Source organism: Ranitomeya imitator, chromosome 1 (assembly GCF_032444005.1).
Source record: "Ranitomeya imitator isolate aRanImi1 chromosome 1, aRanImi1.pri, whole genome shotgun sequence".
Classification (NCBI taxonomy): Eukaryota; Metazoa; Chordata; class Amphibia; order Anura; family Dendrobatidae; genus Ranitomeya; species Ranitomeya imitator.
Genome location: NC_091282.1, coordinates 1,071,521,286 through 1,071,544,502, shown reverse-complemented (window position 1 = coordinate 1,071,544,502; position 23,217 = coordinate 1,071,521,286). Strand labels below are relative to the sequence as shown.

The window sequence follows — 23,217 nt, the reverse complement described above, 5'->3', positions numbered from 1 at the left end:
ATACAGTTTTCAACCTGGATGGTGCCAAGATGCGACCATCCCGGCTGAAAACCATTGGTGAAAGGGCTGCTTGGGAATGGAGCTTCAGTGACCAGGGGTGACGTTATAGAGGTTACCTCCAGTCACTGAGCTCCGTTCCCAACCGGGCTGAGCTGTGGTGACTTCTGTGAGATCCCCGTTAGCACCGTGAGCCCTGCATGCTCACTGTTCTAGCGGGGATCTGATCGCAGTTCAGCCCGACTAAAAATGGAGCTCAGTGACTGGAGGTCCAGGTTGAAAACTGTATATCCCCCAGATATAGATTACTGCGTGGAACATAACAAAGGACAGGTATGGTATATTGTTTTTTTATTTTACTTTTATTACAGGAGATCAAGGGCTTCGCTTGAATTAGGCATTCAAGTAAGTATGGTTTAATTAAGAATAATAAAGGTGTCTGTGTCATTTTTTCAAATAAAAGACTTTATTCTTGCTGTCATCAGGTGGCATCAACCACACAACTATAACCCCACTTGCCACCACTACAGGGCAAGTTGGAAGAGCTGGGCAAAGCGCTTCTAATGGATGTGCCCTTTCTGGGCAGATGCAGGCTGATATTTTTAGGCTGGGGGTCAATATCCATGGCCCCTTACCAGTTTTGAGAATACCAGAACACAGCTGTGAGCTTTAGCAAGGCTGGTTGTCAAAAATGGTGGGGATTCCACACGTTTTTTTTTTTTTTTATTATTTATTTACATAGAATATAAAAATATATACATAGAATATAAAAATGAAGAAGTATATGACTACAGAAACTGGTTTTAGAATGCAAAGATAATAAAACATAAAAACCTATATAAATTTGACACCTCCATAATTGTAATAATTCACAGAATAAACTTGTCATCTATATATATATCTTTGTGAATGTCAAGAAAATGAAAGCCAAAAAAAAAATCCAAAATTGCAATTTTTTTTAGCAGCCTCAATAGTTAAACATTTTTCAATACACTATACGGCATTTACCCCAAAATCATGGGGTATTAAAAATACAGCTTGTGCTCAAATAAAAGGCTACTTAACTTTTTTTTGTTGTTTATTGGTCTCAGAATTCAGCTCAGTGATAAAAAAAATAATAATGTACACCATTGCAACCAAACTGTTAAAGTTTAAAAAATGTACAGTAATAGAGAACCCATTACATAAACTACAAAACTATATACAGTAACTTATGTTTTCAACCCTATATTATTGTTTTTATTTTAAAATTGTTATCAACCTATGCTGTTCTCAGCATCTGGTGTGGTCAGTTTTACTTTAATGTCTAGAATAACTGTTGATCAGTTACCACAACCTCATGTTACAAAGCAAGATTTGGGACATTTAAACCTAAACCCACAGAATCATCCAAAAAAGACCCCAACACACCCATTTTAGGGCATTATTTTGACAAGTCAATACTCTTTTTGGTGCAGCCTGTGGAACATGTAACAGCTATATTAAAGTTCTCTGCCACATTTTTCAATTTGTAAATTATCATCTCATAAAAAAAATATGACACTGCTTAATCTTATGTAGATAGTAAGGAAAAATTTCCCTGTAGACTCAGATACCAGAATGTCGGTGCTACACACGCAACCTTTTTGTTTTATTTTTTTGCAAGGTGCACTGCTTAGGAGGAGAAATCGGAGCCGAAACCTGGGACCACATAATGGCTATGATTCCATGCCCATTCCTGGCTTTGTCTGCAACCATCAGTAATCCTGAACATTTAACTCAGTATGTTCTGTACATTTCTGCTGAACAAGATTGATGATTCATTAATATATCTACTGATTTGTAATAAGATTACTTTTGTTATTTAGGTGGTTACAATCAGTCAAAAAATATTGGCAATCCAGTGAAGAAAAAGAAATGAGTGATATGTCAATACCACCCAAAAGGGCGATACGGAGAAAAATGGCAAAATCAGAAAAAAGATCTTACAACGTTCAACTAGGTAACTATATGCCAGAAGATGTACTCACAATTTTTTCTAATGAAAATAAAAAAAATGACCTTTCTGCCCATGGAGATTCACCTTCTTTGTAAAACTTTTGTAAAACCAGGCAACCCTGTGTATTAAAGGATTGTAAAGGAACTTCAAAGATTAAGAACTGTATACCCTATACTGGCTGGGGTCCCATAAGTCGTATTGCCTCTTATATATAAATTATATTATTTTATATAAAACCTGAACAGACGAATCTGTCCTGTAAAAACAAGAAAAATCACCTCTCCTCCAAGTCGCAGCAAAAAAACACATATTGTGCTTGTCACAGGCCCTAAGATATAATGCATAAATAGCGTTGTGTCTTACGTAAACTAAGGACTTAGCTGAAGAGATTCAGATTCAGTAATCAAGTGGTTCTACTTCCAAGGTGCTGTGGCTTCCTCTGGGGTGTGATGCCCATGAAGAAGCCGCAGTGGTGAAATTCAAGTAGGGAATTACCGTATATACTTGAGTATAAGCCGAGATTTTCAGCCCATTTTTTTGAGTTGAAAGTCCCCTTCTCGGGTTATACTCGAGTCATATACCGGGAGGTCAGCAGGGGAGGGGGAGCGGGGGCTGTGTAGTTATACTTACCTGCTGCGGCGCGGTCCCTGCAGTCCCTGGCTTCCCCGGCGCTGCAGATTCTTCCTGTACTGAGTGGTCACATGGCACCGCTCATTACAGAAATGAATATGCGGCTCCACCTCCCATAGAGGAGGAGCCGCATATTCATTGCTGTAAATGATCGGTAACTGTGACCGCTCAATTACAGGAAGAAGATGCGGCGCCGGGGAAGCCAGGGACTGCAGGGACCGCGCCAGGAGCAGGTAAGTATACGGGGAGCGCAGCGCTGCGCTATATTTACCTGCTCCTCGCTCCGGTGTGGCTCCATATGCAGCATCCTCTAGCAGTGACGCTCAGGTTAGAGGGCGCTGTGACTTAGTCAGTGCTGGAGACGGAGCCGCACGAGGAGCAGGTAAATATTGAAAGCGCCGGCGTCCTGAGCAAGAGAGGTGAATATGTGATTTTTTTTATTGCAGCACCAGCAGCATTCTATATGGCACAGCTTGATAAGGAGCATCTATGGGGCCATAATCAACGGTGCAGAGCATATATATATGGGGCACAGCTTTATAAGAGCATCTATGGGGCCATAATCAACGGTGCAGAGCATATATATATGGGGCACAGCTTTATAAGGAGCATCTATGGGGCCATAATCAAAGGTGCAGAGAATATCTATATATATAATTGCCTAAGGGTTTTTCCGTCTGTCTGTCTGTCTGTCTGTCCTGGAAATCCCGCGTCCCTGATTGGTCGAGGCCTGGCGGCCTCGACCAATCAGAGAACGGCACAGCATGGACGTAGACATCCCGCGTCTCTGATTGGTCGAGGCCACCAGGCCTCGACCAATCAGCAACGGGCACAGCGACGTCACCGCTCTGCTTTCCGGCCGCTGTGCTCACAGTCAGTGCAGGAGGAGTGCAGAGAAGCAGAGCGCCGGGGACAGACAGCGGTAGGTAAGTATGTAGTGTTTGTTTTTTTTACTTTTACGCTGGTGACCAGGGTAAACATCGGGTTACTAAGCGCGGCCCTGCGCTTAGTAACCCGATGTTTACCCTGGTTACCCGGGGACTTTGGATCGTTGGTCGGTGGAGAGCTGTCTGTGTGACAGCTCTCCAGCGACCAAACAGCGACGCTGCAGCGATCGACATTGTTGTCAGTATCGCTGCAGCGTCGCTGAGTGTGAAGGTACCTTAAGACCAAAGATGAAAAAATTTCTGAAGGCCAACACACCATCTATACAAGCATATGTACATACTTTTAATTGCATGATATATAGCTCTGGCAAAAATTAAGAGACCACCACATCAAAACCCTGTCATGGGCAGCCCAATCTCCAGGCCTGAACCCCATGGAAAACCTCTGGGATGTAATCAAGAGGATGATGGATAGTCACAAGCCATCAAACAAAGAAGAACTGCTTACATTTTTGAGCCAGAAGCAGTGTGAAAGACAGGTGGAAAGCATGCCAAGACGCATGAAACCTGAGATTAAAAATCATGGTTATTTCACATAATATTGATTTCTGAACTCTGAAAGCACTGTTTTTTTTTTTATTTTGACCATTTTTCTTTGTCAGAAAAAATAACAAAATGTATTGCTTGGAACTTCGGAGACATGTTGTCCGAAGTTTATAGAATAAAAGAAAAATTTACATTTACTCAAAAATATACCTATAAAGAGAAAAATCAGACAAACTGAACATTTTGCAGTGGTCTCTTAATTTTTGCCAGAGCTGTATGTATATCGATATAGTCTAAGGTTATTTGGGATAATTCACTTCATGGTAAGTGATTGGTGTTTTCTTCGGTTTGAGTTTTGAGGCCAACATTATGTGGAGCCTGTGCGAAAAGCATTTCAAATGTTTAGAATGTTTTCTAAATACAAGAAAAAAATAGATGAATCTGGTCAGTCTGCACAAAATTCCATATTTAATGCTTAGCAATAGTTGTATTCTTTCATTGAAATATGTTGTTTTGTCCTATACATAATAAATTCAAATATTCTGTTTTTTGCAGTTCAATATGACAAACGATACAATGATCTGGAAAAGTATACATGTTCTGTGATAGACTCCAATATTAACTTTGAACATTACCATCCATGTGCTTTCTTGACATTAGATCATGTAAGTATATATAGTAGTATGTAATAACTTCTGTCACTAATCATGTTCACGAAAATGTACAAAGGAGGAAGACACCTCTGTTTAAAAATTTTTAAACAGAGTTAGAAATACGTCAATAGTGTTTGGTGCTAACATGTAGAGGTTTTATTCCCTTTGAATGTGAAATAAAGCCTTGAAGAATTTTTAAACAGAGGTCCTTTCCTCCTTAATACATTTTTGTGGATTTCTCTGTGGGTCAGCAGCTTTGGATATGGCACTCAGCAAGATCAAGCAAGCATGCCAAAAGCTTAGTACGGCGAGATCATTTTTTTCTTTCACTATATTCCTGTTCACCTAGACAGTAAGTATTTTAACATTTGTGATAAGACTATTTGTTTAGTGTTATAATTAAATAATGACTGTAAATTATCAAGTCAAAAGTTTACGAAAAAAAAGTAAAAAATAATTCAAATGTATAACACAGAAAAAGCCGAAAGTCAGGCAAATGTAATAACAACTACATTTTATTGTGCTAAAAGTAAAATCACAGATACAATAAAAAAAAATACAAACATGGGTATAGCAGACATATGAAAATACACTTGCAGAGGTGAATTAGGTTATACATTTAATGGCAAAATCATGAAAAAAATGTGTATGGAGTGTAACATAATGTAAAAGGCTAAGTAGACATGCTGAGTGAGCCACCACTCATGTACATGTCATGTGTAAGAGACACCACTGATGGGTGGAATAAAAAGAAAGATGGATACCTCATAAATCATAAGAGATATCAAACAAATATGAATAAGCAAAAAAAAAAAAGAAGTTCCATAATTGAAAAATCATAGATATATAGCCACCCGCTAATCAAATACACCTCGCGCGTGTTTCTCTGGAGTAAGGCTATATAAATTAGGGAGAACCAGTTCACAATAGAGGATAATAATAAAAATATTGAATGACAACTGTGACATACAGTGATAATATATATATAAATAAATATACTGAGTGCCTGTGTTGCTGGAGGATGGCGTGCAGGAGGACACTATCACCTGCATAATAGGGAAACGCAAGTGAGGTGTGCTTGTTCCTTTAAAGGGAACCAGACCGCTTGCGCAGATTCCTCAAACCATTCCATGTATTTATTGCTGACTACCATACCTAACAAGCTTTTTTATTTTTCTAAAGGATTAGTGCATATTGAAAAAGTCTGTGTCATCACGTTCTGTTATGTCTGCTAATGACAGGTGTTATGAAGGCAATCCAGAGACACAGTGTGCTTAGCGATCAGAGCGCACACAGTGATCTGACAAATACCCAAAAATACAAGAACGAGCTCTGAGACGTGGAAACTCTGTAGACTGCACACCTGATCCTATCCTAAACACAACTAAAAGCGGCTGTGGATTGCGCCTAACAACTACCTAGGCAACTCGGCACAGCCTAAGAAACTAGCTAGCCTTCAGATAGAAAAATAGGCCTGACTTGCCCCAGAGAAATACCCCAAAGGAAAAGGCAGCCCCCCACATATAATGACTGTGAGTAAGATGAAAAGACAAAACGTAGGGATGAAATAGATTCAGCAAAGTGGGGCCCGATATTCTAGGACAGAGCGAGGACAGTAAAGCGAACTTTGCAGTCTACAAAAAACCCTAAAGCAAAAACCACGCAAAGGGGGCAAAAAAAACCCACCGTGCCGAACTAACGGCACGGCGGTACACCCTTTGCGTCTCAGAGCTTCCAGCAAAACAAAAGACAAGCTGGACAGAAAAAAAACAACAAAATAGCAAAAAGCACTTAGCTATACAGAACAGCAGGTCACAGGAACAATCAGGAGAAGCTCAGATCCAACACTGAAACATTGACAAGGAGCAAGGATAGCAGCATCAGGCGGAGTTAAGTAATGAAGCAGTTAACGAGCTCACCAGAACACCTGAGGGAGGAAGCTCAGAAGCTGCAGTACCACTTGTGACCACAGGAGTGAATTCAGCCACAGAATTCACAACAGTACCCCCCCTTGAGGAGGGGTCACCGAACCCTCACCAGAGCCCCCAGGCCGACCAGGATGAGCCGCATGAAAGGCACGAACAAGATCGGAAGCATGAACATCAGAGGCAAAAACCCAGGAATTATCTTCCTGAGCATAACCCTTCCATTTAACCAGATACTGGAGTTTCCGTCTAGAAACACGAGAATCCAAAATCTTCTCCACAATATACTCCAATTCCCCCTCCACCAAAACCGGAGCAGGAGGCTCAACAGATGGAACCATAGGTGCCACGTATCTCCGCAACAACGACCTATGGAATACATTATGTATGGAAAAGGAGTCTGGGAGGGTCAAACGAAAAGACACAGGATTGAGAACCTCAGAAATCCTATACGGACCAATAAAACGAGGTTTAAATTTAGGAGAGGAAACCTTCATAGGAATATGACGAGAAGATAACCAAACCAGATCCCCAACATGAAGTCGGGTACCCACACGGCGTCTGCGATTAGCGAAAAGTTGAGCTTTCTCCTGGGACAAGGTCAAATTGTCCACTACCTGAGTCCAGATCTGCTGCAACCTATCCACCACAGAATCCACACCAGGACAGTCCGAAGACTCAACCTGTCCTGAAGAGAAACGAGGATGGAACCCAGAATTGCAAAAAAATGGAGAAACCAAGGTAGCCGAGCTGGCCCGATTATTAAGGGCGAACTCAGCAAACGGCAAAAAGGACACCCAATCATCCTGGTCTGCAGAAACAAAACATCTCAGATATGTTTCCAAGGTCTGATTGGTTCGTTCGGTCTGGCCATTAGTCTGAGGATGGAAAGCCGAGGAAAAGGATAGGTCAATGCCCATCCTACCACAAAAGGCTCGCCAAAACCTTGAAACAAACTGGGAACCTCTGTCAGAAACAATATTCTCAGGAATGCCATGCAACCGAACCACATGCTGAAAGAACAAAGGTACCAAATCAGAGGAGGAAGGCAATTTAGCCAAGGGCACCAGATGGACCATTTTAGAAAAGCGATCACAGACCACCCAAATGACTGACATCTTTTGAGAAATGGGAAGGTCAGAAATGAAATCCATCGAAATATGTGTCCAAGGCCTCTTTGGGACCGGCAAGGGCAAAAGCAACCCACTGGCACGAGAACAGCAGGGCTTAGCCCTAGCACAAATCCCACAGGACTGCACAAAAGTACATACATCCCGTGACAGAGATGGCCACCAGAAGGATCTAGCCACTAACTCTCTGGTACCAAAGATTCCAGGATGACCAGCCAACACCGAACAATGAAGTTCAGAGATAAGTTTATTAGTCCACCTATCAGGGACAAACAGTTTCTCCGCTGGACAACGATCAGGTTTATTCGCCTGAAATTTTTGCAGCACCCGCCGCAAATCAGGGGAGATGGCAGACACAATGACTCCTTCCTTGAGGATACCCGCTGGCTCAGATAAACCCGGAGAGTCGGGCACAAAACTCCTAGACAGAGCATCCGCCTTCACATTTTTAGAGCCCGGAAGGTACGAAATCACAAAGTTGAAATGGGCAAAAAATAACGACCAACGGGCCTGTCTAGGATTCAAGCGCTTGGCAGACTCGAGATAAGTCAAGTTCTTATGATCAGTCAATACCACCACGCGATGCTTAGCTCCTTCAAGCCAATGACGCCACTCCTCGAATGCCCACTTCATGGCCAGCAACTCTCGATTGCCCTCATCATAATTACGCTCAGCGGGCGAAAACTTCCTGGAAAAGAAAGCACATGGTTTCATCACTGAGCAATCAGAACCTCTCTGTGACAAAACCGCCCCTGCTCCAATCTCAGAAGCATCAACCTCGACCTGGAACGGAAGAGAAACATCTGGCTGACACAACACAGGGGCAGAACAAAAACGACGCTTCAACTCCTGAAAAGCTTCCACAGCAGCAGAAGACCAATTAACCAAATCAGCACCCTTCTTGGTCAAATCGGTCAATGGTTTGGCAATGCTAGAAAAATTACAGATGAAGCGACGATAAAAATTAGCAAAGCCCAGGAACTTTTGCAGACTTTTCAGAGATGTCGGCTGAATCCAATCCTGGATGGCTTGGACCTTAACTGGATCCATCTCGATAGTAGAAGGGGTAAAGATGAACCCCAAAAATGAAACTTTCTGCACACCGAAGAGACACTTTGATCCCTTCACAAACAAAGAGTTAGCACGCAGGACCTGAAAAACCATTCTGACCTGCTTCACATGAGACTCCCAATCATCTGAGAAGATCAAAATGTCATCCAAGTAAACAATCAGGAATTTATCCAGATACTCACGGAAGATGTCATGCATAAAAGACTGAAACACAGATGGAGCATTGGCAAGTCCAAACGGCATCACTAGATACTCAAAATGACCCTCGGGTGTATTGAATGCAGTTTTCCATTCATCTCCTTGCCTGATTCTCACCAGATTATACGCACCACGAAGATCTATCTTAGTGAACCAACTAGCCCCCTTAATCCGAGCAAACAAGTCAGATAACAATGGCAAGGGATACTGAAATTTAACAGTGATCTTATTAAGAAGGCGGTAATCAATACACGGTCTCAGCGAACCATCCTTCTTGGCTACAAAGAAGAACCCTGCTCCCAGTGGTGATGACGATGGGCGAATATGTCCCTTCTCCAGGGATTCCTTCACATAACTGCGCATAGCGGCGTGTTCGGGCACGGATAAATTAAATAATCGACCTTTAGGGAATTTACTACCAGGAATCAAATTGATAGCACAATCACAATCCCTATGCGGAGGTAGGGCATCGGACTTGGGCTCTTCAAATACATCCTGATAATCAGACAAGAACTCTGGGACCTCAGAAGGGGTGGATGACGAAATCGACAAAAATGGAACATCACCATGTACCCCCTGACAACCCCAGCTGGATACCGACATGGAATTCCAATCCAATACTGGATTATGGGTTTGTAGCCATGGCAACCCCAACACGACCACATCATGCAGATTATGCAACACCAGAAAGCGAATAACTTCCTGATGTGCAGGAGCCATGCACATGGTCAGCTGGGCCCAGTACTGAGGTTTATTCTTGGCCAAAGGTGTAGCATCAATTCCTCTCAATGGAATAGGACACCGCAAAGGCTCCAAGAAAAACCCACAACGTTTAGCATAATCCAAATCCATCAGATTCAGGGCAGCGCCCGAATCCACAAACGCAATGACAGAAAACGACGACAAAGAGCATATCAAGGTAATGGACAGAAGGAATTTGGACTGTACAGTACCAATGACGGCAGACCTAGCGGACCGCTTAGTGCGCTTAGGACAATCAGAAATAGCATGAGTGGAATCACCACAGTAGAAACACAGACCATTCAGACGTCTGTATTCCTGCCGTTCAACTCTAGTCATAGTCCTATCGCACTGCATAGGCTCAGGTTTAACCTCAGGTAATACCGCCAAATGGTGCACAGATTTACGCTCGCGCAAGCGTCGACCGATCTGAATGGCCAAAGACAAAGACTCATTCAAACCAGCAGTCATAGGAAATCCCACCATGACATCCTTAAGAGCCTCAGAGAGACCCTTTCTGAACAAAGCTGCCAGCGCAGATTCATTCCACTGAGTGAGTACTGACCATTTCCTAAATTTCTGACAATATACTTCTATATCATCCTGACCCTGGCACAAAGCCAGCAAATTTTTCTCAGCCTGATCCACTGAATTAGGCTCATCGTACAGCAATCCGAGCGCCAGGAAAAACGCATCGACACTACTCAATGCAGGGTCTCCTGGCGCAAGAGAAAATGCCCAGTCTTGAGGGTCGCCGCGCAAAAAAGAAATAATAATCAAAACCTGTTGAATAGGATTACCAGAAGAATGAGGTTTCAAGGCCAGAAATAGCTTACAATTATTTTTGAAACTTAGAAACTTAGTTCTATCTCCAAAAAACAAATCAGGAATAGGAATTCTTGGTTCTAACATAGATTTCTGATCAATAGTATCTTGAATTTTTTGTACATTTATAACGAGATTATCCATTGAAGAGCACAGACCCTGAATATCCATGTCCACACCTGTGTCCAGAATCACCCAAATGTCTAGGGGAAAAAAAAAAAATGAACACAGAGCAGAGAAAAAAAAAATGATGTCAGAACTTTTTCTTTCCCTCTATTGAGAATCATCAGTTTGGCTCCTTGTACTGTTATGTCTGCTAATGACAGGTGTTATGAAGGCAATCCAGAGACACAGTGTGCTTAGCGATCAGAGCGCACACAGTGATCTGACAAATACCCAAAAATACAAGAACGAGCTCTGAGACGTGGAAACTCTGTAGACTGCACACCTGATCCTATCCTAAACACAACTAAAAGCGGCTGTGGATTGCGCCTAACAACTACCTAGGCAACTCGGCACAGCCTAAGAAACTAGCTAGCCTGAAGATAGAAAAATAGGCCTGACTTGCCCCAGAGAAATACCCCAAAGGAAAAGGCAGCCCCCCACATATAATGACTGTGAGTAAGATGAAAAGACAAAACGTAGGGATGAAATAGATTCAGCAAAGTGGGGCCCGATATTCTAGGACAGAGCGAGGACAGTAAAGCGAACTTTGCAGTCTACAAAAAACCCTAAAGCAAAAACCACGCAAAGGGGGCAAAAAAAACCCACCGTGCCGAACTACCGGCACGGCGGTACACCCTTTGCGTCTCAGAGCTTCCAGCAAAACAAAAGACAAGCTGGACAGAAAAAAAACAACAAAATAGCAAAAAGCACTTAGCTATACAGAACAGCAGGTCACAGGAACAATCAGGAGAAGCTCAGATCCAACACTGAAACATTGACAAGGAGCAAGGATAGCAGCATCAGGCGGAGTTAAGTAATGAAGCAGTTAACGAGCTCACCAGAACACCTGAGGGAGGAAGCTCAGAAGCTGCAGTACCACTTGTGACCACAGGAGTGAATTCAGCCACAGAATTCACAACAACGTTCATGGCAATATGCTAATTAGTGGGTGACTAGTTGTGGACCTGTTGTTTTATCCCCAGACCAGTCATCCCATTACTCATGTTATCATGCCCCGTGAGCGTCAGTATCATGATTTGCCAGGTCTGACAGTTCTTTGCAAATCTCTGCTTCCCTGACAGTGCACAGCAAGCCTGGCTTCTTTTGCTCACTGGGTATTCCCACGGAGGCATTGGTGATACACGCCAGGTGTAACCGGAGGCAGAGATAAGCAAGGAACTTGTTGTTGCACCACTCTTGCAAATGATGTTACTCACAATGCCCACATAGCTAGTCATCCGCTAATTAGCATATTTCCACCAAAGTTATAAAATATTTTTTTGCAATATACAGTAATCCTTTCGACATTAACCCATTATCTGCCAATGTCCTTTTTTTTGGACGCCTAATATTTTGCTTCTAGCAACTAAGATTTTATAATTTTTATAATTAGGTCCAATTTTTTGTGTTGTGTTTGTAAAATGAATGTTTTCAAAATAGGAAATCATGTCATTGTCATTTTTAATTGAATATTGGGACGCCCTTTTCTGAAAAATCCGTAAAATTAAAATTTCTAATTTGGCAAGTAACGGGTTAAAAAGGTAGGGTATTCACATAGCAATAAATACACTGTGGTGATTTGGGGAACCTTGGCAAACTGTTAGATTACCTAATTTAATGGGATTATAAATAAACACTCATGACAAATACTTACATTTCTTTGGTTGCCCTTTCTTGATATTGTTGATATTAGCCAAAGTTGTTTTTTTGGGGGTAATTAACAGAAAAAAAGTTAAATGTTAAATTGAAAGGAAATCTACAAATAAAATAAAATTGAATTGACGTCATTCTGCAATATACAAAATGTTGGTACTATATTTTATACTGATTCTAGACAAAACTTTCAAGCTTAAACATCAAAATTATTGCCCATCCTTACAGGGGAACCACTGTTTTTACTGAAAGCCACAGATTTTTACTTGGATGAGGAAGAGATTATTTATTTTATTTATTATGTTTATCTTATATAGCGGTATCATATTCCGCAGCGCTTTACATACAATATCATCACTGCCGCTATTGGGGCTCACTATATAAATTAACTATTTGTATGTCTTTCAAATGTGGGAGGAAACCATGGAACCCAGAGGAAACCCACATAAACTCCTTGCAGGTCTAAATTAACATTTTCGTGAAAGAATATTAAATGTTCATTTTTTCCTTCCACATTGCTTCAGTTCCTGTGAAGAAAATGAAGGGTTAAAAAACTTCTTGAATGTGGTTTTGAGCACCTTGAGGGGTGCAGTTTTTAGAATGGTGCATCTTTTGGGTACTTTCTGGTATATAGACCCCTCAAAGTCACAAAAATTGTGCTGATGTAAAGTAGACATGTGGGAAATGTTATTTATTAACTCTTTTGTGTGACAATTAAAAGTTTTAAAATTGCAAAATTTTCAAAATTTTGGCAAAATTTCTCTTTTTATCACAAATAAACACAAGCCATATCAAAGAAATTTTGCCACTATCATTATGTACAATATGTCAAGAAAAAACTATCTCAGAATCAGTGGGATACGTTGACGCGTTCCAGAGTTATAACCACATAAAGTGACAGTGGTCAGAATTTTAAATTTTAGCTTGGTCATTAAGGTGAAAATTGTCTCCGTCACTAAGTGGTTAATCACCTTGTGATTAACATAGATGTCACTATCTAGCCTGATGCTTACAAGTTCACCTCCGCCCTCTTCTATGATAAGCAGCTCAGGGTCTGAGAGCCTGGTGTGGGCGGGAGCAGCTTTCTGAGCTCTGCTGCATTGCTAGATCTAAAAACTCTGTATGAAAACGGCTGCTCCAGTAATCTCAGCGATACATCGTTGGACTCCTGGTCTTTTTGCTTACATCATGCTGCTCTCAGATGAGGTAGCCAAAACCTGCTGACTGTTTCCCTTTAAATTCAATGCTAATTTCAATGTTTCAGTATTTAGGCAAATATCAAGTGTTTTTACTCATTTTCTATTAGATAAAGAACTATGGTATTCCAAAGGATCTTACATTCTCTCCGAGGGAAAGCATACAGTTGTATGACTGCATGGTAGCAGCATGGCCTAAAATGCCAAATGTAGAGGTAAGATGTTATATTAATTTGTAGAGTTGTCTGATAAATTAGACACAATAAATGTGATAAAGAATTGTATATAAATGTGTGTGTATATATCTGTCCATGCAATGCTTATTCTGATTCTTATTGGAATGTGCACATAGTAAATTCAGATATAAGTAAGAAAATCCATGAAAAAACACATAAAAACAAGGAGTAAAGAAATGACACTAGAGTCATCTTTCAGTCAGTGTGGGGGGTGCGGTTACAGCTGGTGCTCACTATGACCCCCCTTATGACTGAAAGCCCGATATTGCCGGGAGAAATAGAGTTCATTCCACCCAGCCAGCAGGGAAGTTTCTGAATGCTTTTAACCTGCTGATTAACCCCATATCTGCAGGTTATTAGTGTATTTTTGCATGACAAGCTCCTTTCAATGTATTATTGTTGTGGATCTGCAACACAGGACTAAGGGGGAAAACTGACCCTGCACTATGACTAGGCTGAAACCCTACGATGGAGTGGGCGACCCATTCCTTGCGAATAGACCCACCAACGATCCTCAATCTCAATCTCAAGCGAAGACCTATAGATAGGGGGAAGGGGTTCCCTAAAAGAGCTAAGGACTGGGTACAAAAATGGGTCACCTCCTAATGGAAAACACAGAGAAGGCTGCAGAAACCAATAGAAATCAGAAACTAAGTCTAGCAGAACCAGAGGTACCAGCACTGCACAAATAACACCCACAGAAGACAAAGCAAAGAACCAAGCTAGAGCTCAAGCAGATTAACACTGTTGTCCAGCAAGGACTGGGAGGTAGGTGCTGGTTAATAAAGAATGATACAAACACCTGACCCAACACAAAGCCAGCACCAGAGGAAAAAGACCAGCAGCCAGAACTCCAGAAGAAAAAGGCGGATAGGAACAAACTAAACAGATTCTAACAATTATACAGACATGAAGATGCCTGAAAATTCACCTAAAATGATAAATACTGATTACTTATCATTAACTAAATTACTTGCAGAAATCAAAATATGCAGCAGCACATAGTGTGCTCCAAGATATATGAAAATATTGAATATATGAAATGTAAACTGCATTTCTGACATACAATATCATCTGCCGAGATCTTGGTGCTGAGATCTCCATCCTGGCATGCGCGGTCGCCGGCTGGTAGCCATTTTCCCGGAGTCCAGTCCACTAAATAGGAAACCATGTAACTGCGGGAGGTCTGGGCTTTCACAAGATGTTGGCAGAGCCCCCGCAGCACCAAACACCCGCAGGACCGAACACCCACAGCATCGCGACGCACCGCACATCTGAACACCCCTTCATCCCAGCCTGCGGCCGGTAAGGTATATCTGCATTATAAGACGCACCCCCATTTTCCCCCAAAATTTGTGGGGAATAAAGTGTGTCTTATAATCTGAAAAATAGAGTAAGTTTGGTTTAGCTCTTTGCTAAACCTGGTGCTAATGCATTAAGCTGGGAAACAACTGTGATCCATACATCACGAGCCTGCGATCCACATGTATATGTATTGCAACAAGGGAAGCAATATAATTTAAATATAGCAAATATAAACCTTTACACTGTTCAAAGAAAAAAAATCACATTATTCTCAACCTTTTTTTTAACCTTCTAGTCTTTAGATCCTGAAGCAAACATACATTTGAAGGACAAAATAATAATAACAAAAAATGATGTAACCGAGTATGAAAAGGCATTGAAAAAAGAATTCATTGACTGGGTTCAAAAAGGATATAATAAAAAGGTAATATATTGAAGTATTTGCATTCACCAAGTATTCTATACAGTCGATATTTTGGTCAGGTATTATTTCAATAGAAGCTAAGCTGATTCATGCTGTTTCTGCTTCATTTATTGGTTACGTAAAATGTTAATGTTTCCATATCAATTGTTTATTTTCATCTGCTAAAGTAAGAATAAAAACCAAACAACTCAAAAATATATTTCTGACATTTAAAAAAAATAAAAGTGACGAGTATTGCAACCCTTCTTTTCAATAAGTCATAAGTCTTCCATCATTGGAGTCTGTCAGCTTCTTAATCTGACAGTGCTGCATCCCTCTATAACATTTTTCACAATTTTTGACCTTCCAGAGTCAGTTAAAGTGTTTTTTGGCCCAATTTGCCTGAGGAAAGCAAATTCCCTAATAATTCTGCACACCTTGATAAAGGATGTTTATATGTTTATTCCTCATCATTCCTCATTACACATCACCTGATTTACTGAAACCAACCTGATCTACTGAAACCAATAATCAATCAAGTTTTTACAGCTTAGAGTTGGAAAATCTGGATAAAAATGATATGGTTAAAATACTCATGTAACGGGGTCTACTGGGCTGTAGTACCTCTTTCAGCACCCCCCGTGTTTCAGGAGGTCCACTCTGCTTTTGCTGGATTCCGAATGAAGGACGCTGGCTGGAATTCCTTGATTACGGGAGAGCATATAAAAGCTGACTGCTACTCCACGTATTTCCAGTCTAAAAGAACACACTTTATTCACAGCACACAGAATATATAACACAGATACACAGGGCAGGCCAATAGAAAAAGCAGGCCAGACATACATTACAACAGTCGCAGGGGGCCGGAGCCTGCTGATATTTACTGTGGGAATTACAAAGGTGGGGGAGGTCAGAAGGAGAATATCTTGTCCCCTCTGACCAGGGGTGCAGCCTGTGGACTGATGCATTTCACATGGAACCTATCATACATAATATATACTGCATAACATATTCTTGGTGCTGGGGGTTCTGTAACACGGCTCCCCTTTTCAGCGACGCGATCGGCATACACAGTCTGATCCTTAACGGATCGGTTTGGGGATGACCGAAGTTTATGGGATTGGTACAAGTTCCGTTTGTCGACTTAGTCCATCGGCATTACCGTTTTGTTTGCCGGGTCTGTAGTGGATGGTGAAGTCCAGAGGTTGTAGGGCTAAACTCCACCGCAGTAATCTGGCGTTGTCTCCGGAGACCCGATTAAGCCAGACTAGGGGATTATGGTCCGTTAGGAGGGAAAACTGTCGTCCATACAAATATGGTTGTAACTTTTTGAGTGCCCATACTATTGCAAGGCACTCCTTCTCGATGGCCGCATATCTCACTTCACGGGGCAGTAGTTTCCGACTCAGGTAAGCTACCGGGTGTTCTTGGCCGTCCGGCCCGACTTGGCTTAGTACTGCCCCCAATCCAAACATAGAAGCGTCTGTGTGAAAAAGGAAACATTTAGTTGGATCGGGTGCGGCCAATACAGGGGTATTGGTGAGGGCATCCTTTAGCTGGCGGAAGTCTTCCTCACAATCTGGGGTCCAGGTTACCTGGCGGGGTTGGTTCTTACGGGTCAGATCAGTGAGGGGCTTGGCCACGCTGCTGTAATTGGGAACGAATTTCCTGTAATACCCCGCTGTCCCTAGAAACGCCATGACCTGGGTTTTAGTGCGTGGGGTGGGCCATTTGGCTATGGCCTCAATCTTGGCTGATTCTGGTCTCTGTTTCCCACTTCCCACCCAATGCCCTAAATACTGAACCTCTGCTTTGCCCACGTGACACTTGTTTGGGTTCAGGGTGATTCCGGCCTTGTGGATCCTGTCTAATACTGTCTCTAGGTGATTTAGATGCTCTTCCCATGTCGCGTTGTAGATGGCGATGTCATCCAGGTAGGCACATGCATAGTCCTGGAGACGATCCAGAAGCCGGTCAGCCAGCCTCTGGAAGGTCGCCGGGGCAGTCTTCATCCTGAATGGCATATCTCGAAACTGGAATAAGCCAAACGGGGTGACAAATGCCGACTTGGGAATAGCATCAGGACTAAGGGGAATCTGCCAGTAGTCTATGCATAGATTGATGGTGGTCAAATACTTTGCCCCTGTCAGCCGGTCTAACAAGTCATCCACATGCGGCATGGGATACGCATCCGTCACTGTTTTCTCATTGAGCTTACGATAGTCTACACAAAACCGTGTAGTCCCATCCTTCTTGGGCACTAACACTACGGGGGATGCCCAGGGACTATCTGACTCTTTAATGACCCCTAAACGCAACATCTCTTGTATCTCTTGTCGCATCCCTTCTCGTACAGACTCAGGGACGCGGAAGGGGGGTTGTCACAGGTGGGTCTGATCCTGGGTCTCAACCTTGTGTTGTGCCAGGTGAGTGTACCCGGGTTTCCCCGAAAACATCCTCTGTCGCAGCCTCAACAACTCCTCCGTCTGCTGTCTCTCCCGGGGACCTAAGTCTTCACCCCAGTGTACCTGGTCCCATGTTTTAGACTGAGTCCTCTCCCCTAAGACATCAGGCAAGGGAAGTCTGGCTAAATCCTCTGCTTCAGGTGCACAGATGGCCACTACCTCTTCAGGGCGCTCCCGATAGGGCTTCAGCATATTCACGTGGAACATGCGGATAACCCTGGGGTCGTCACAATCGGCGACATTATAGGTGTTGTCGGCTATTTTCCCCACTACCTTGTAGGGCCCCTGCCATGCAGCTTGGAACTTGTTCTGCCTAGTGGGCTCTAACACCAGGACCTTCTGCCCTATTTCCAAGGTGCACTCTCTGGCCCTCTGATCTCACCATATGCGCTGGCGCCGCTGGGCCACCTGCATGTTCCCACGTACAGCCTGGGTCAGCTCCTGTAGGCGGTCCTGGAATTCCAGCACTTAGGGTACAATAGGTACCCCTTCTATGATGCCCTCCCCTTCCTAGTGTTCTAGCACTAAGTCTAGGGGTCCTCTTACCCGTCTCCTGTATACCAGTTCGAATGGGGAGAACCCCGTGGATTCTTGGGGCACCTCTTGATAGGCAAACAGGAGGTGAGGCAAGAATTTCTCCCAGTCCCTGTAGGTCCTGGTAAAAGTCCCAATGAGTTGCTTTAACGTCCCGTTAAAGCGTTCACACAACCCATTGGTTTGTGGGTGGTACGGGGCGCTTCTAATGGACTTTACGCCACACAGCTTCCACAGTTGGTTGGTCACCTCTGCTGTAAACTGTGTACCCTGGTCTGAGATAATCTCCTGGGGAAATCCAACCCGTGAGAAAACCTGGAGCAGGGCAGCCGCCACCGTCTCTGCCAGTATGTTAGGTAACGCAACCGCCTCTGGATACCATGTGGCATAATCTACCACTGTCAATCTATACCTTTTCCCTGACAGACTGGGTTTGGCTAACGGCCCTATCAGATCGACCACCACTCGGCTAAATGGTTCCTCCGCAATGGGGAGGGGGCGTAATTTGGCCTTGCATCGATCTCCCCTCTTGCCAATGCGCTGGCAATTGTCACAGGTCTGGCAGTATTGACGAACATCATAGGTTACCCCCGGCCAAAAGAAGTTTTGTGTCAGACTATGCCTGGTGCGACTGACGCCGAAGTGCCCGGCCAAGGGTATGTCATGAGAGATTCGCAGTAACTCCTGCCTATACTTCTTGGGAACTACCAGCTGTCGTTTTATAGTGGGGCTCTTCCCTGTGTGGCGCTGCTCTGTGATCTGGTAGAGGAGTCCCTGCTTCCATATAAACTGTTCCCCTTCCAGTACCCCTCTCCCCTCCTGTGCCTTCCCACGATATCCCTCCAATGAAGGATCCTCAAGTAACTCCCTCTTAAATTCATCTGGAGTGGCCCAAGAAATGTGTCTGGCTATGGGAATACGTGTAGGGCTGGGATGTCTTACCTGGGCCTCCTCTGAGTGTGATTCTGCCTCCGCAGCTCGAGCTTGTCTCCAGGTGGTCACAGGATATGTCTCAGCCAGAGGGGCAACCGAGAAAGGCAGACAACATGGGCCCCAAGTCATTTCCCAGCAAAACGTCTGCAGGCAAATCCTCCATCAAGCCGACCTCAACAAGGCCATCCCCAACTCCCCAGTTCAGGTGAATCCTGGCAGTGGGCAGTCGATGTATGGCTCCCCCTGCTACATGGACTGCCACTGTCTGGTCCGTCTTCTCTTGGTCCCGGACGATATGAGGCTTCACAAGGGTCAAAGTTGCTCCGGAATCTCTTAGTCCCTGCATGCGTTTCTCATTAACCCACACGACCTGTCGATGCTGTTGTCGATTATCTGCCCGGGCTGCCTGCACGGGGTCTACTTCATGCAGCACTTCCTCCATGTCTTCCACCCCTTGGTTAGTTGTAGCCCCCAATGCCGGGTCAGCTTCACCTTGGTAGCAGTGTACAGCGGCCCGGCGGAAGGTAGCTGTTCCCACCTTTGGCCACTGGGTATGCTGAGTCTGGTTGGGACATTGTCTTTGCAGGTGGCCCAGCTGACGGCAGGTGTGGCATCGCGCCCCAGGGGAACTGGTAGGCCGGGTTTCTAGCTGGTCCCCCTACAATCTTCGGTGGTTTGGGGCCCTCCAGGTCCATGGGCGGACCCCTAGTGACCATCTTTGATCCGGACAACTGAGGCCTCCTGGCGTCATGATGTTCATCGGCCAGATGAGCGGCTTCCTCAAGAGTCATTGGCCGCCTGTCCCGAAGCCATTCCTGTGTCTTGGGGTTTAGTCCATTAAAGAATTGTTCTAACAAGAAGAGCTGGAGGTTGTCCTCCTTAGTGGTTGCTTGGCTCCTTCGTACCCACTGTAGCAGTGACCGCCGTAATTTACAGGCCCATTCAGCGTGGGTATCGTTTTATAAGTCCGCGGAACTTTTGGCGGTATGCCTCTGGTGTCAGCGCATGCCGGGCCAAGATCACTTCTTTGATCCGTTCATAGTCCATACAGTCCTCATCAGGTACCGTGTGATAGGCGTCCGCTGCCCGGCCTGTCAACTTGCTGGCCAGAATCTGAACCCATTCCTCCGGCTTCACTTGATGAAGGGCACACTGCCGCTCAAAGTCCTGCAGAAAGCCATCAATGTCTTCCTCAGCCTCCCCCAGCTGTCGGAAGGCATTATACTGGATCTTTTTGTCGCTTACTGTTGAAGGTACCTGGGCGGAGGCCAGAGCTCCCCTTGTTCGCTGACTCTCCTCTCTCCGCTCTGCCATCTCCATCTTGGCCAGCTCCACTTTGGTCCGCTCTGCCATCTCCATCTTGGTTAGCTCTATCCTGGTCCACTCGGCCATCTCTTCCTTCAGATCAGTACGCACATCAGCCATCACCTCTCGTATGATCTCTACTGCAGGGTTTGGGCCATAGAACGCCAGTCTGTTCTTTACCTCCCTCACATTGGGGGGCGCTGCACTGTCGTGTTCCATGATGGCTGCTATCAAATCCGCTTTTGTTTGGTTGCTGGCGATTAACCCTCGGGCTTCCACCAGATTTTTTAATGTAGTCCTCTTTAACATCTTGTAGTTGTCTTCCATTCATTCCTTTCCTCCTGTAGAAGGGGTATCACATCCCGCTGTCTGCCACCAGTGTAACGGGGTCTACTGGGCTGTAGTACCTCTTTCAGCACCCCCGTGTTTCAGGAGGTCCACTCTGCTTTTGCTGGATTCTGAATGAAGGACGCTGGCTGGAATTCCTTGATTATGTGAGAGCATATAAAAGCTGACTGTTACTCTACGTATTTCCAGTCTAAAAGAACACACTTTATTCACAGCACACAAAATATATAACACAGATACACAGGGCAGGCCAAAAGAAAAAGCAGGCCAGACATACATTACAATAGCCGCAGGGGGCCGGAGCCTGCTGATATTTACTGTGGGAATTACAAAGGTGGGGGAGTGTTGTGAATTCTGTGGTCGAGCTCCCTCCTGTGGTCATGAGTGGTACTTCGGCTGGTTCTGTCTATGAGCTTCCTCTGGTGGATGTGAGTGGGGCTGCGGCTTCTGAGTTTCCTTCCTCAGGTGACGAGGTTAAGTCGTTAGGTGCTGCTCTATTTAACTCACCTAGTTCTTTGTTCCTTGCCTCCAGTCTATGTTCCAGTATTTGTCTTGCTCTCTCCTGGATCGTCTTGTGGCCTGTCTGCCCTGCATAAGCTAAGTTCTGCTTGTGTTACTTTTGTTTGCTATTTTTTCTGTCCAGCTTGCTATATTGGTTTTTCTTGCTTGCTGGAAGCTCTGGGACGCAGAGGGAGCACCTCCGTGCCGTTAGTCGGTACGGAGGGTCTTTTTGCGCCCTCTGCGTGGTTGTTTGTAGGTTTTTGTGCTGACCGCAAAGCTATCTTTACTATCCTCGGTCTATTCAGTAAGTCGGGCCTCACTTTGCTAAAACCTATTTCATCTCTGTGTTTGTATTTTCATCTTTACTCACAGTCATTATATGTGGGGGGCTGCCTTTTCCTTTGGGGAATTTCTCTGAGGCAAGGTAGGCTTATTTTTCTATCTTCAGGGCTAGCTAGTTTCTCAGGCTGTGCCCGAGGCGCCTAGGTCTGGTCAGAAGCGCTCCACGGCTACCTCTAGTGTGGTGTGATAGGATTAGGGATTGCGGTCAGCAGAGTTCCCATGTCTCAGAGCTCGCGCTATGTTATTAGTAACTATCAGGTCACTTTGTGTGCTCTTAACCACCAGGTCCATTGTGTTTCTGAATCACCAGTTTATAACAGTACTGGAGGCCCAAAGTACTAATACTTCTCAATAGAGGGAAAAGAGAAGTTCTGAGACCATTTTTTTTTCTCTGCACTGTGTTTTGTCTTTCTTTTCCCCTAGACATTTGGGTGGTTCAGGACACAGGTGTAGTGATGGACATTAAAGGTCTGTTTTCTTCTGTGGATCATCTCGCTGCAAGAGTACAAAATATTCAAGACATTGTGGTTCAGAAATCTATGTTAGAACCTAGAATTCCTATTCCTGACTTATTTTCTGGAGATAGAGCTAAGTTTCTGAATTTCAAAAATAATTGTAAACTGTTTCTGGCTTTGAAACCCCGCTCCTCTGGTGACCCAGTTCAACAAGTTAAGATCATTATTTCTTTATTACGTGGCGACCCTCAAGACTGGACATTTCCCCTTGCGCCAGGAGATCCTGCTTTATGCGATATTGATGCGTTTTTTCTGGCGCTTGGATTGCTGTATGATGAACCTAATTCAGTGGATCAGGCAGAGAAAAATTTGCTGGCTCTGTGTCAGGGTCAGGATGAGGTAGAGATATATTGTCAGAAGTTTAGGAAGTGGTCTGTGCTCACTCAATGGAATGAATGTGCGCTGGCAGCAATTTTCAGAAAGGGTCTCTCTTTAGCCCTTAAGGAGGTCATGGTGGGACTTCCTATGCCTGCTGGTCTGAATGAGTCTATGTCTTTGGCCATTCAGATCGATCGACGCTTACGTGAGCGTAAAAATGTGCACCAGTTGGCGGTATTATTAACCTGAGCCTATGCAATGTGATAGGACTTTGACCAGAGCTGAACGGCAAGAACACAGACGTCGGAATGGGCTGTGTTTTTATTGTGGTGATTCCACTCATGCTATCTCCGATTGTCCTAAGCGCACTAAGCGGTTCGCTAGGTCTGCCACCATTGGTACGGTACAGTCGAAATT

The 23,217-nt window shown here is 44.1% G+C and overlaps 1 protein-coding gene across 1 annotated transcript in view; it reads left to right on the top strand.

The window, feature by feature from the left end:
- The window catches only part of LOC138656877 (probable ATP-dependent RNA helicase DDX60), a 375,810-nt gene that overhangs the window by 170,369 nt on the left and 182,224 nt on the right, over positions 1-23,217 (top strand). Inside the window, exons 21-25 of the mRNA XM_069744200.1 lie at positions 1,643-1,758; positions 1,845-1,978; positions 4,594-4,703; positions 13,706-13,810; positions 15,432-15,560. Coding sequence (XP_069600301.1) covers positions 1,643-1,758; positions 1,845-1,978; positions 4,594-4,703; positions 13,706-13,810; positions 15,432-15,560 — 594 coding nt within the window. The remainder of the gene's footprint in view (positions 1-1,642; positions 1,759-1,844; positions 1,979-4,593; positions 4,704-13,705; positions 13,811-15,431; positions 15,561-23,217) is intronic.